The sequence below is a fragment of the Gouania willdenowi genome, chromosome 11, assembly GCF_900634775.1.
Source record: "Gouania willdenowi chromosome 11, fGouWil2.1, whole genome shotgun sequence".
Classification (NCBI taxonomy): Eukaryota; Metazoa; Chordata; class Actinopteri; order Blenniiformes; family Gobiesocidae; genus Gouania; species Gouania willdenowi.
In genome coordinates, this window is record NC_041054.1 from 19,903,124 (window position 1) to 19,917,168 (window position 14,045).

At 40.2% G+C, this 14,045-nt stretch overlaps 1 protein-coding gene across 2 annotated transcripts in view; it reads left to right on the plus strand.

Annotated features, from left to right (window-relative positions):
- LOC114471874 (growth factor receptor-bound protein 10-like) overlaps positions 1-14,045 on the plus strand; it is a 107,473-nt gene that overhangs the window by 42,676 nt on the left and 50,752 nt on the right. For both annotated transcript variants that reach the window (XM_028460851.1, XM_028460850.1), the window contains exon 3: positions 5,778-5,871. In XM_028460851.1, coding sequence (XP_028316652.1) covers positions 5,778-5,871 — 94 coding nt within the window. The remainder of the gene's footprint in view (positions 1-5,777; positions 5,872-14,045) is intronic.

Consider the following 14,045-nt stretch of genomic DNA (forward strand, 5'->3'; position numbering starts at 1 on the left):
AATGGAAACACTTTCAAAGCTCGGTTATACGTTGTCGACATTTAGAAATATTGGGGGTTTTTTTGCGAAAATCTGTAATGGAAACACAGCTACTGACATTATCATTGATGTAGGGGTTCAGAAAACAAGTTTCATTCAGCTGCCAACCTTGGAGACAGCAGCAGAAGTCAGAGCTCTAAGAATGATTACAGCAAAGTTACAGAAATATTGTAAAAGAAGCTGCAGAGGGAGGAGATAATACTGGTCCTGACCTGCAGCAGGGTGAGGAGAATAAGTGTTTACCCAACACAGTGGCTGGTGAGAGACTGAATCAATACAAGGTCAAAGATCAGAACACTGGGCAAAGATGACAAAATAACCCACATTGGACATGACTTAGGTGGCAGGCAGGGCTGATGATGGATTCGATTCACTCGAAAAAGAGACCACATCTCCCTCACCCTGTGGTGGGAGTTGTGGTGAAAACACAGAGGTAACAAAAGCACTGAGAGGAGTCCTCATTCATTCAACCTGACAACATGCTCCTCATGCTTCATAAGCATCACCCTAATGCAGAGCACAGTGCCAAAAAACTACACAAAACATGCTGGAAGGACTTAACAGATTACACTCTATGTGGGTTGTGGAAAAAAGTGAGAAGCTTACAGTATATATCATTTATTTTATTATTGGACTAGGAAATAAACATTGTATGTGTAACAAACTAAGCTTTTCCACAACTTTCCCTATGAGAACAAACTAAAAATGGGTAATAACTGGCAGCATTAAGGCTGGGATAAGGCTGTGCGATTTTTTTTTTTTTCAATTGTTGCACTCAGCTCCAGCTCAAAAGTGTGCGACTCAGACGCAGAGCCCGAATGTGCGCAGCTCACTAAAACAGCCATTAAAACAGACAAAGAAGAAAAACCCGGAAGTGGAGAGACACTCGCAAATCTCAGCAAAAAGAGCTTTAAAAAAGAAAAGAAGGCAAACAGACGTGGGCAGTACAGTCTGTCAATTTTACAGCGGTCCTACGGTGTTCGCGCATGTGCAGTGCGAGCGTTTACGGTAAGCGGGTCTGTGGCACTGCTTCAACTGTGAGATACCCTCACGAGGAGCGACTGGATTTCAAACATGTTTGAAATCCTTACGACCCTACGATTGCTGATCGGGAGCTGGTCGTGAGGTGTTAATCGCTTCTCGTGACCCCATGTATACTACACGATGCACGACACACGATCCAGCAGAGACTCGCACGATCCCACAAAAAAGTCGCACGAGTCAAAAATTGGCTCAAAATGGGCCAAAAATCGCACAGTGTACGCCTGCCTTTAGGTAACTTTGGTTTTGAAAGTTTCACTTTTACCACTATTAGGACGCACCCTACAAGTCACATGTTAATGCCAAGGTTGGGTTCAATTATAATTGTAATCACGTTGAGAATTAATTACATTTATGACGTAATTGCAATTTTGATTTGAATGGAAAAAAAACAATTTTAAAATGTATTGACCCCAACCCTGGTTAATGCGCTTGATTTGATATTACGACCTAAAATATTAGTGTTGCTTTTAATTTCTCATTAATCTTGGTTTGAAAATTCATCCAATTAATAGCCAAGTGGTAATTGTTTCCTCGCTCTCATTTATATGGAGAAATGATCTCAGCCTGATGTTGAGAATGACCTGTAATTAAATGCTTGTGTATATGGACACAGAATGACATCAGTGTACAGAGTATACAACTCAACAGAGCCACATCCACAGTCCAAATCCTGCAGAATGAACCTTTTGTTTCTCAGCTAGGATTTTCTCCACTCCAACCCTCCAGTAACCCAAAGAATTTGGCCACAGAGCTCCATGGAGGTCTATAAATAGCATTCTAAAACAAACAACAAAAACAGAAATGTGCACTTTGTTGTGTGGCAGGGCTGAAAGCAAAAGGATTGATTGTGTGACGTCTCACTGGAACCGTTTGGAGGTGACGCAGCCTCGGCTGCCTTATTAAGCAGGAGTAGAAAAATGCATCTTCCTGCGACTCTCTAAACCGTGGGACTGCTCAGGCCTCGTTCAGTTGACATTAAGTTAGATTGGTTCACGTTAGCTTCCAGGAAAAGGTTTTTCAGCAGCAAGACTGCAGTGAATAGTGAATTGAATCCAAAAACAACATTCCTCCTCCCCTACATTGAGCAGAGAGAAAAAGTCTCAGCTTGATAGTGAGACAAGGAGAAGTGGGTTACAACATTGCTCCATTTGTGTGTGTGTGTGTGTGTGTGTGTGTGTGTGTGTGTGTGTGTGTGTGTGTGTGTGTGTGTGTGTGTGTGTGTGTGTGTGTGTGTGTGTGTGTGTGTGTGTGTGTGTGTGTGTGTGTGTGTGTGTGTGTGTGTGTGTGTGTGTGTGTGAGACAAAACGTGTCCGTTGACATGACACACACAAACTCATCTGTAGAGTTCATCTCTATGCATGGGCTGGAGGTTTTTGTGCATATGGACCTGAAGCAAATGAGTCCTTGTTCATGGACACTTGCATAACGTTATACATAACGCTGGGTATGTTGGAGAGACTGGGCGGCTTTCCAAAAATCATCTCTTCAGTGTGTGTCTGAAGGGACACTTTGTGTACAAGCTTGTCTATCAGTGACAGCTTTGGATCCTTGCCATAGATGTCTCAGATTAACTACTCACAGATTCTCCATTTTTCTTTTCTCCTACTTATCTCTCTCACTCTCTCTCTCTATCTCCATGCATGATGAGTCTGCATTTCATAGAAACACACATGCACACACACACACACACACACACATGCCCAATCTCTCCAGAGCATGAACATTCCAAAGACTTGAAGCTCAGCTGAGCTACAGCTATAACCAATAGGAAGAGCAGAGAGAATGAATGTCTCCTCCCAAGTGTCAGTATTTGTACCATTTGTTCCCGAACAAATCATTCCTGTATGAGAACACTGTTTATTATCCCTCTGTGTTATTCACGGAGGTCAGAGGTCAGTGGGTGTGCTCGCAATGAGTACACTGTCATGTTTGAACTTTCGAGGAAGTGCAGTGTTATGACGCTTTGAGAGAAACTATGTTGAAATGCATGGATGACAGTGCTGTGGGCTGAGGGAAAGAAGTCTGCTGATAATGAAAGAGATGTCAAGAGTAGTTATGGGATGTCTTGCAGAGGGCAACCCTTATATGTCAAACAGTTTGAAACTCTAGGTCACTCTTGTCTGCCTTTGCTGACTCTAAGGACAATTAAATTGATACAATGAAATAGAATTATCGATGTCCAGATACAACTTTTTCATTCCCGATATGATACCGATTTTGCAGCCTTACATATCGGCCGATACCGATATTGATCCGATATCAGCATGAATCATACGTTTTTTTTTATTTTTACTTTAATAAAAAGATAATAATTACTTACTTTGTAGTGTGGAATGTTAGAAAATTCTTACTTTGTGTTTCGTAGGAGTGTGACTATATCTCGATACGGCGATATATATCACAATATTTTTCCACACGATCGATTATCAATATGTTTCCGCTAAGTATCGATTTTTTTCTTTTTTTAATTTTAAAATTTTGATTTATTTTTTTTTCAAAACCTTTTCTGCTTTTTCACTAAAATGTGCAGGTACGTCTTCACAGGAATTTTGTCACTGTTGAAGGAACCAATATTTTGTTTACTGGAATATTGCACTATAATAGTGTCACTGGTAAGAAAGATCCTATTTTTTGTTTACAGAAATCACTATTGGAGATACTTATTTGTTTACATTGGTATGTTGACACTTATTTACAGAAATGTTGCACTAAAATAGTTTCACTGTTCATAGGACACTTTTTCAATTTATTGTCTTTCAGAGATAGAAAATAAAAATTGTATTTTTTCACTTAATCTTTTTCTTGTTATGTCATAGATTATCGTAGATTGATTTCTGACCAATATATTGATAATCGCAGTATTGTCATATCGTGAGATAATCGTTAACGTGAGCGTTGTATCGTATGGTGAGGTACCCTGAGGGTCCCACCCTGAGGTTATTACACAGCATTGTTTATTCTAACCCATACATGAAGGCATATTTTTGGAGCTTTTACATGGTCTGAGTACAAGTCAATTCAGCCTCTAAAACTACATTTCTGCTCCACTCTCACTTCACAGTCTAGGTTCAGAATCATACCTCCCCCCCAAAAAAGGGGGGAAATCAGTTTACAGGCTGGTCCAACTTTTGTGGACGTTCCTCAAGTCAAATCAATTTGAGACTCAGTAATGGATGTCGCCTTCACCTGAATTCCCTCCCTAAAATGCCTGACTCGCATATCGGTTGATTCTATATATTAAAGGATGGTGAGTAACCAACTGTTTCTAACCTAAGCTAACAGGTAAGATTTTAGGTTTTGTGCCTAGATTCAGTTCTTCCCTTCTTCAACAAGGCTAAACCTTCCTTGTGTCTTGCAGGTTTATTACATGAATATGTATTTAGTAGGTAATATGGCAGCTAAACTGTTATAGCTTAACCCCAGAAGAAGCTAGCAGACTTCTGTCAGTCTACTGGCCCTGCAACCAGTTGGCCTTCCTTGGAAAGCTTTTGGCTGCAGCTGCTTCTCAGAGCTATAAATCTTTCTCTGGGCATTTATGGATGTTTTCGAAGCACAGAATGGAGCTGCAAGTGTATACGTGCTTGCAGCTTGTGTGTGTGTGTGTGTGTGCGTGCGCGTGTGTGTGTGTGTGTGTATGCTTGCACAACAGGATCTCTGGCCACAAGCGGTTCTTGGAAAAACATTTGCTCGTTCTTCTCTTACCTAGAAAAGGGAAGATTAAAACGTTCTTGATTTTTTTTTTTTTTTTTTCTCCCTCCTTTTCTCCTCTTCAGCTTTTATGCCTTGAGGCAGCTTCAATTAAAGAGTGTGAAGGACCTGTCTAGATGCATTTTCAGATGCAATAAAATGGTCATATCCTAAAATCCATAGATCATATAGACATGTTTGAGAGAGTTTCAAATAGGATAAACAGCGCGACTGTCAGAAAGTGAAAAGGTCAAAGAGGGTAATTCGATTACTATTCCTGGAGGGTTAAAGTATCTTCAGTCTGAACATCTGAGTTGGTTACTGGAGAGCAGAGACATAAGCTTCCCCAAAGTCTGACCTTCTCAACTCTATGAAAATAGCATAGAGCATGGGTCTTTAATACGGTGCCCGCGGGCACCAGGTAGCCCGCATAGACCATGTAAGGTGCCCTCAGGAGCTCTAGTCACCAATGAGCTCCATCTAAAATCAGATTTTTTTTAAATAGATAAATAAATGTGAGAGATGTAGTTGGTATTTAATAAAGTCAAATACTGCTGATAAAGTTTTGTATTAAATTAACCATCTTCAAATGTTTATTTTCACTGAAACATTGTGACCAATGTGCGTTGCAGATCTGGTGTATGGGTAGTGGTATAATATATAGCATGATATATATATATATATATATATATATATATGAAATATTTTTAAAATTGCAAGGTGGATTTTTTTTTAATCAAATGTAATGAAAACTAAACTGTTGCATAAATTAGGAGAAATAAAGTGTTTCATGTTTAAACCTACCTTTTTAAGTTACTGCGAGCCTTCTTTATTATCTTACCTTCTAATTAAAGTGAAAATGTAGTAACATTGCTCTTCAGACTATATTGTACCTATTAAGTATCTCACAGTTTCAGAAAGGCTGGTGACCCTCCCCTCTCTGAAATACCCAAATATACCATGTTAGCAACCTACAGATTTGTACTTTTCTCTGTAATCTTCTCTAGGAAAGGATGGAGCACACTTCTTCACGCAGACCCGACCATCTGATTGTTCCAGGTTTTCAGAGCTCGGCTAATCCTAATCTGCCAAGTCACCATGGTAACTCTACTTTCTTCTTCTTTGTTTATGCAGCCTGAGGAAGACGTATGAGTTCAGGCTAATATTGGAGCAGCTTTTCATGTTTTTTTTTCACCTAGAATCTGTAGTATTCTTGCATTATTATATAAGCTTTCTTTTTTTCTTCACAATAACAGAATGACTCCATATCCACTGATTGTGTTTTATAAATATTTTTTACTATATTTTAGTGATTTATTGAATATTGTGTTTGTGACATACTTTTGCTCCAATTTAGCGTCTAAAAAAAGTTTTATCTGGTTAATAAAAAGGTAATCTAGAAGGATTCGAATACATACTAAAAACTTGGTGGCAGCAAAATGTAGTCTTCAAAATATTTCTTTTTAATGATTTTATTTCCAATTAAGATTTGACATGCAAAATGAATGTTCCAGCATTTAAATGCGTGAGAGCGCACGTAGTTAATTGCAATCAAAATAATATAATGTCTCTTTTATAATATTTTGTTCGATGTCTCACTATGGGTTACACGCCCCTGCTGCAGCCCTCAGAAGCAATTATCCAATTACGCCAATCCTGACTGACTGGTGAAACATACCCGTCCGCCACAGGTAGTCCCACCTACCATAAGTAGCGCAGGCGGACAATACAATGTCATTCAAACACCTCTTCTCCCTCGGAGCATATATCGTGCCCTGTGCAAGCTAGCTTAAATGTCCGCATACAGATCTTATTTAGCTTTCGGTCGCTTGGTGCTACTAGCTTTGGATGGCTTTTTGCTTTGTAGGTCACACCAGATTGACCAGAGCTTCCCTTGCCCTCCAGGCTCGGTCAGCACTATTCTCGACGCCCCACCACGGCTGTTGGGCGCCGGACGTTAGCACACCAGTTAACGACTTGGTTTTTCCTCGGTTAGCACACCAGCTAACTGCCAAAGCCCCTCACTCCAGAGGGTTCGGAGACTCTGGAGCCCGACTCTGTTGCTGCGGGAATAAGGTATCGAGCAGAGATCCACACCAGGTCTGCTCGGGCTGCCTGGGGCTGGAACATGCCCAGCTTGCAATCAACTTCCCCAGCTCATGTCAACACTGTGCGGCGTTCACGGTCAAGAGTCTCCGCAGACGGCTAACATGCCAGGCTAGCTTGTCTGGACATATAGAATATAGAATAGAATCAACTTTATTGGCCAAGTTATGTAAATTATACACACGAGGAATTTGACTTGGTGAATTCTCCAATAGTGAAAACATTAAATAACAACTAACTAGAAAAAAATATAAACAGTAGTTCGACTAATATGTGCAAAACTAAATAAAATAATATAACAAGATAAGATAATAATAATAATAATAATAGTGCAGTAGTGCAGGTAAACATTTAAATTAAATAGTATATACATGAACATTCTCAGTGACAGATTGATCCAGGGTTGTTACGTTACATGACCCCTATCTCCCTTCACACGGTGCCGCCGTTACAGTGGGAGAGGAGGAGGGGGTCTTTGTGGAGTCAACAGTGGAGCCTGGTGCCAGCTGGGGCTCCCAGCTGGACCTGACCGCTGTCCCTTCACATGACGAACACTTCCTTGAACTGGACTGTGGGGACGGTGAAATAATCAAAAAAATATTTAAAATGCATTTTCATATGCGTATAAAGATAATACATTTTATTTAAAAGAGCTTTTTGAGACACTCAGACACTTTACAGTGCATATAAAGTATACATACTGTATATATATATATATATATATATATATATACATATAAAACAGACTTCTTAGTGCTCCCCCTGCCTTGTCCCCCAGTTCGACGCTCATGTCAGTGTTAGTATTTCTTTATGATATTTACTCCACACAGTGCCCCTGCCACGATTCGTCGTCAAATATTTTCATTTTTGGATATCTCGCTCTCAGTGCACGTTTTCTGCTACTCCACATGATGTTTTTACATGTGTTAAATTGTTACATCGCTTTTTTAGCAATGCTCAGCATTTTAATGCCTGCACCCCTTAATTGACACATCAGTTCAATCCCAATAGATTCCCAGAAGCCCCTTTAGCCATCGAGGAAAATCTTGGAAAGGCTTTTTTTTTTTGGAAAAAGGCCAACCTGTTGAGAAACGTCTAATTTTCTCATTTGGATTGGCAGTTTGTTTGATTTTTCTGGTCCACTGAAGTGCTGCTGGTCATGCCCATGCGAGGGTTTTGTAAACAAGGTCTCACGTGAATTGGGATCCTGGATGGAAGTGTTTATGTTGGCCTGTAGGTCAGTCGGTGCAGGCAGAGGCAAGTTTACAGTAGGACACAGGTTTATGGAGCAGGGGTGGAGATAGATGATGTGCAGGTCCACGCAAGCAGATGCAGTGAGTGAGTGATTTATGGTTTGCTGTAATTACACATATTATACCCATGCCAACTCATTTTATTAGCATTTTTAGGTTGAGTTTCGAAGGATTTTCTTGTTCTCACAGATATCTAGCGAAACAAAAACAAAATTTTAGTTGTTTTTAAAGCTTTGGATTTTTTTATTATTTAAGAAATAGTTTGAGAAGTTTCTTTTGTCCAGTGAAGTATAGAGAAGATGGATTGATGTCTTTATTTCAAACATGTAAAATTATAATGAAACAATAGTTTTTAGAAAAAGTAAAAAAAAAAAAACATGAATCATAGCAGAAATACTATTGATTCCATCCACAAACACTAAACCTCTCATTTTAGATGTGCAAGAAAAAAACAAGAACTTGTACCATATTTTATAGCAATTCAATAAAATGATCCAGTATAAACACATACCTGCTTATCACATGTTTGAAGGTGTCCGGGAGCATGTCCCAGCTCACTCAGGGGACATGACAAATCATTCCTTCGGGGTCCTGTCTGTCACAAGAAGAAAAGGGCCATTACAAACACCTGAACTCAAAATGTATTCACTGAGATGTAAACCATTAAAAAATAGCAGAGCAATAGTCAGCCCAGGAAAGATTGTTATGCAAGTCGAACAAAAAAAACTACAAATGCAACATTGTGATACGTGGAGCATTGCCTAAAGATTTTTCTTTGTCTCCAGGAGTTTATTTTGGATTCAGCCGTGTGTTGGGCTTGAAGACGTGTTGGAAATCCTTTTTTTTTCTTTCTTTTGTGTCCAGATGTGGAAGCAGATCCAGGATACCCACACACAGTAGTATTGAATTGATGAACCTAAATGTTCAGAAAGAACAACGACAAGTGTTTCCTCCTGGTGTTAGCTTTTGTTGCACACACAGCATGGATGAGCCCAGTAAATATGATATTGCACTGGCATTTTCACAACTAATCTAACTTCAATCGTGTTCCGGTTTAAGAGTCTTCATTTAGAAAGAGAGAATCTGGGCAATAGCCTCAGGGTAAAAAGCAAATCTACTTTCAGAATAAGAGAGAGACTATCTGCTGCACTGTAAGTAAAAAAAATAAACAGAAAGCTTGATGCTAACTCATTGTGCAGGCTTGGGTCCTGGGTAGAATATATTATATTTCTTTTGTATGTTATTTCTTTATTTTATTTTACCCAGGTGGAAAATAATAATGTGTTTCCACTGATTAGCACTGATATGTGAACTAGATCAATAAAGCTCTAGTAACAGGTTCTGTGCTACAGGCTTTTAAGACCGCTGTAATTAAACCTCTCCTTAAAAAGCCTGTCCTTGATCCAAGCGATTTAATCAATTATAGACCAATATCAAACCTTAGTTTTGTTTCCAAAATCCTTTAAAAAAAAAAGTCAACTATGTGACTATGCTTTCAGTCTGGCTTTAGAACCCATTATAGCACAGAAACTGCCCTAGTAAAAGAAACCAATGATCTCCTTTTAGCCTCAGACAGCGGTTTGGACATATTCCACACATTATGTTCAAGATTGTCTGCCTCACCTACAAAGCCCTCCACAACCAGGCCTTCTCAAATCTAACCAAACTCTTGCCGTTGTTGTGTGATGAACTCTTCACTGCTGATCAGTTCTCCGTGGCTTTTGACCAGTCACTATTGGCAAATGATCGTTCTTGCCTTGCTTGTGATTTTGAAGAGTTTTCCATTCGTTTTGACTCAACTTGTCTATCAATTTTGGACAATGTGGCTCCTCTAAAAGCTAGGCGTGCCAAACCTAGGTCTGAACCATGGCTTAATGAGTCCACCTCACGCTGCTTGAAGTGAGTGCAGGAGAGCTTAGCAAAGGTGGAAAGGGATAAATTGCAAGTTTCCTTTCAAATGTTAAAGGACAGTTTGCATGACTATCAGAAAAGTGTGAAATCTACCAAGGCTATATATTTTGCTGTAATGGTTACATCCAACGGGGAAAACCCTTGGGTTATTTTTATTTGGTGAATGCTGCTCTTAATGCTCCTCAATCCAATAACCTAGAAGCGACACAAGCAGTGTGTGAAAACTTCTTGAACTTTTTCATAAATAAGGTTTTGACCACTCGGGCCCTTATCAGCCCTCCATCTGTTGGCATCTGTGACTATGTCACATGTACAGCCTTATTATGTCAGTTTTGAGCCTGTGACACTCTTTTATTTGGAAAAGGTGGTCAGTCAAATGAAGCCCGCTGGTTCACCCTTTGATCCCATTTCCCAGCTCCCATTCAAAGATGTTTCCCACAATAGCACCCTTTGTTTTGTATTGTGTTGATGGATGCTTGGTGAATGGGGTGGTGCCTGCAAGTTTCAAACATGCTGTTGTTCAGCCATTAACTCAAAAGCCTGGCCTTAATCCTAATGATCCTTCTAATTTTGCCCCATTTCCAAGCTCCCGTTGTTGTCCAAAATTTTGGAGAAAATTGTTTTCAATCAGCTGAAAACATTTTTGGATGAGCATGAGATCCCTGAGGTTCTTCTGTCTGGTTTTAAGAACCTCCACAGTACTGACTCAGCTTTATTAAGGGTTTTTAATGATATTTTAATGTTTACTGATTCTGGCCACACTGTGGCTCTGGTGCTGTTCGACCTGATAACTGCGTTCGACCCAGTGGATCATGAAATCCTCCTGTGTGGTCTTGAAAATTTGGTTGGCACTTGGGTATGTGCTCTGGAATGATTCCAATCCTACCTGACAGAGAGGAGTTTTTGTGTCAAAGTTGGGGACTACGTTTCCTCCACAGCCCCCGTCGTATGGCGTACCGCAAGGGTCCATCCTCGGGCCACTCCTGTTTTCATTGTATCTGCTACCACTAGGATATGTTTTCTGTAGATTTGGGGTGTCATTTCACTTGTATGCTGATGACATCCAAATCTATGTGCCCGTTAAGCGTGATAATGCATTCAGTGCCACTCAACTTTTGGAGTGCATTGATGAAATCAAATCCTGGATGTCTGCTAACTTGTTGCATTTCAATGATAGAGAGACTGAAGTTCTCCTAGTTGGGTCGAGCAATTCTGGTAGTGCCACTTTGGTAAACTTAGGATCGTTGTCACAGTTTGTCAAGCCCACAGTTTCAAATCTTGGAGTGAAAATCGATCAAAATTTTAAATTTGACAAACAAATTAGGGCTGTGGTGAAGGTGAGTTTTTTTTTCCATTTAAGGCAACTAGCAAAGATAAAGTCCTCACTTTCAAGGCTTAATTTTGAAATATTGATTCATGCTTTTGTCACAACATGGCTGGACTATTGTAATGCCCTGTACACTGGCATCAACCAGTCCTCGCTCACGAGACTGCAGCTGGTTCAGAACGCTGCTGCGCGCCTTCTAACTGGCTTTCGAAAGCATGATCATATTTCACCCGTTCTGTCTTCCCTTCACTGGCTCCCAGTCCAATACAGAATTGATTTTAAAATTCTGTTATCTGTTTTTAACTGCCTCAATGATATTGCCCCGCGTTATCTTGTCCTACTCCCCAGCACGTTCACTCAGGTCAGCAGGTCAAGCGTTGCATATGGTTCCCCAGACTCATCGCACACTTGAAGGAGACCGAGCGTTTTCTGTTGTTGGTTCCAAACTGTGGAATGAGCTGCCTCTATACATTCGACAGGCCGACTCCCTTCCTATTTTTAAATTACACCTTAAGACACACGTTCTCTTTGGCGTTCAACCAGTGTTGAAGGTGACTTTTAATTCAATTCAATTCAGCTTTATTTGTATCGTGCAATTTACAACAAAGTCATCTCAATGCGCTTATCAAAATATAAAATTCATAATAAGAAAGAAGAAACCCAACAAGATCCACATGAACAAGCATTTTAGCGACAGTGGGAAGAAACAACTCCCTTTCAACAAGAAGAAATCTCCAGCAGAACCAGGTTCAGAGGTGGCAGCCATCTGCTGTGACTGGTTGGGGTTAGTGAACAGAAGGACCAACAGAACAGGATAGAGAGATAGAACATCAGTGTCCCAGACTAGTTGAGCCATGAACCACAGATCAGGAACTGCCATCATTAACTTCACGACACCTGAAACAGGAGCAGAGAGAGAAGGCGAGGAGAAGGCACTGGCTGCAGAAAAACATGATACATTAGTATCAAGTCAGCTTGCCTTGGACTTGGGCCTCACTCCCAGTCAACACTTATTGTAAAGGTGACAAAATCTCTTCCCGTTTATTGGTAAGCTAACAGCGACTCCAAGGTCTGTAAATGCGACAGTTCACAGACGAGCCCATATCCGCTCTAGCGGTTAGGTTATGTTATGATTCAATTGTATTTTTGTGGTGCCACTGTACTGTTGTATTTATAATTGTATTTTTATATTGCGTTGTTGTATAGCACTTTGGTCAACTGTGTTGTTTTTAATAGTGCTTTTCAAATAAATTGGATTGGATTGGTGCTGGAGTTGGAGGTTGATCTGTGGTTTGTGGCTCAACTAGTCTGGGACATTCTAACATTCTATCACTCCATCCCATTCTTTTCTCTTTCTGTCCACTAACCCCAACCAGTCGAGGCAGATGGCTGCCACCTCTGAACCTGGTTCTGCTGATTTCTTTCCCTTAGAACTGAGTTGTTCCTCCCCACCGTCGCTGATGCTTGTTCATACAGAAATGTTGTTTTTTCTTCTTTTTATAATTTTATATTTTGTGATGAGCGCTATGAGATGACTTATTGTTGTAATTAGTGCTATATAAATAAAGTTGAAATACATTTAATTGAATAATAGGAGCAACATAATAATACCAACCATATCAATATTTAATAGCACACCGACAATTTGGGAGAGAAAAACATGTGATCCCCATTTAATCAACATGATTAAAATGTTGCCATCAATCACTGACAACCAGGTAAAGGCTTCTAGAGGTAAAACGATGACTTCAGTCAAAAGGCAGCCATCACAGTCACGTAGGCCACAATTTCCCTCTGGCTTTTCACAGCAAAAAAAAACCTTACATCAGCCTCACTGATGGATGTGTTGTATATTTAGATCACTGCTGGCTCAGGTTACATGCCCTTCATTTATGCCAAGCCTGTCATTTTGATAATCCAATGACACGTCTTGACACGTATCACAGTGTGGTTCACTGCATGTTACTCAGGCAGTACTCGGTGACTGCTTTAAGCTTTTAATCATAGCATGCAGGATTTGTCTGCTCGTTTCCAAGACTTAAAGGCTAAAACGAGCTGATTATTAAGGCTAGTCCCAGCGTATGTCATTACAATAGAAAGAAAATCTGCAAATATTAAATAAGTAAATGTTTCAATAAAAGTATAGGACGCTTGTGTAAAACTGTGTTTCTATTTTGGATGTAGCTTTTGGCAGCATAGAAAAGAGTCCAGTCGGACTTTGCCCTCAAAATCCAAAACATCTAGCTGTCCTCGCTAACCTCTTTGCTGCCGTCAGAGATCGATGATTGCAGTTTGTCGTGTCCAAGGACAGAAAGCACTCATTCAGTGTATTCTGGGATGTGACAGGAAGGAAATGACCATGGCTGTATGGAAGGATTTGTTGTCAGATTCTTGCCAGACATTCCAAGTCTTAGGAAACAAAAAGAGAAGACGTTTTCATTCTGAAGGTTCCTTGGCTTTCTTTGGCTTTGGGACAGCACGACAGGCCAAGACAGCCACAGAGGAAGGGAGTGAATGTCAATGATAGCACCATTATCCTTAGCTACACTCAGCTTCAATTTCATGTAAACCTTCTGTAGCACATTTTACACTTTTACAGCCACATCCATCCATTTTCTGTACCGCTTATTCCTGTTTTCAGGGTCTCGGGGGTCTGCTGGTGCCTGTCTCCAGCTCTC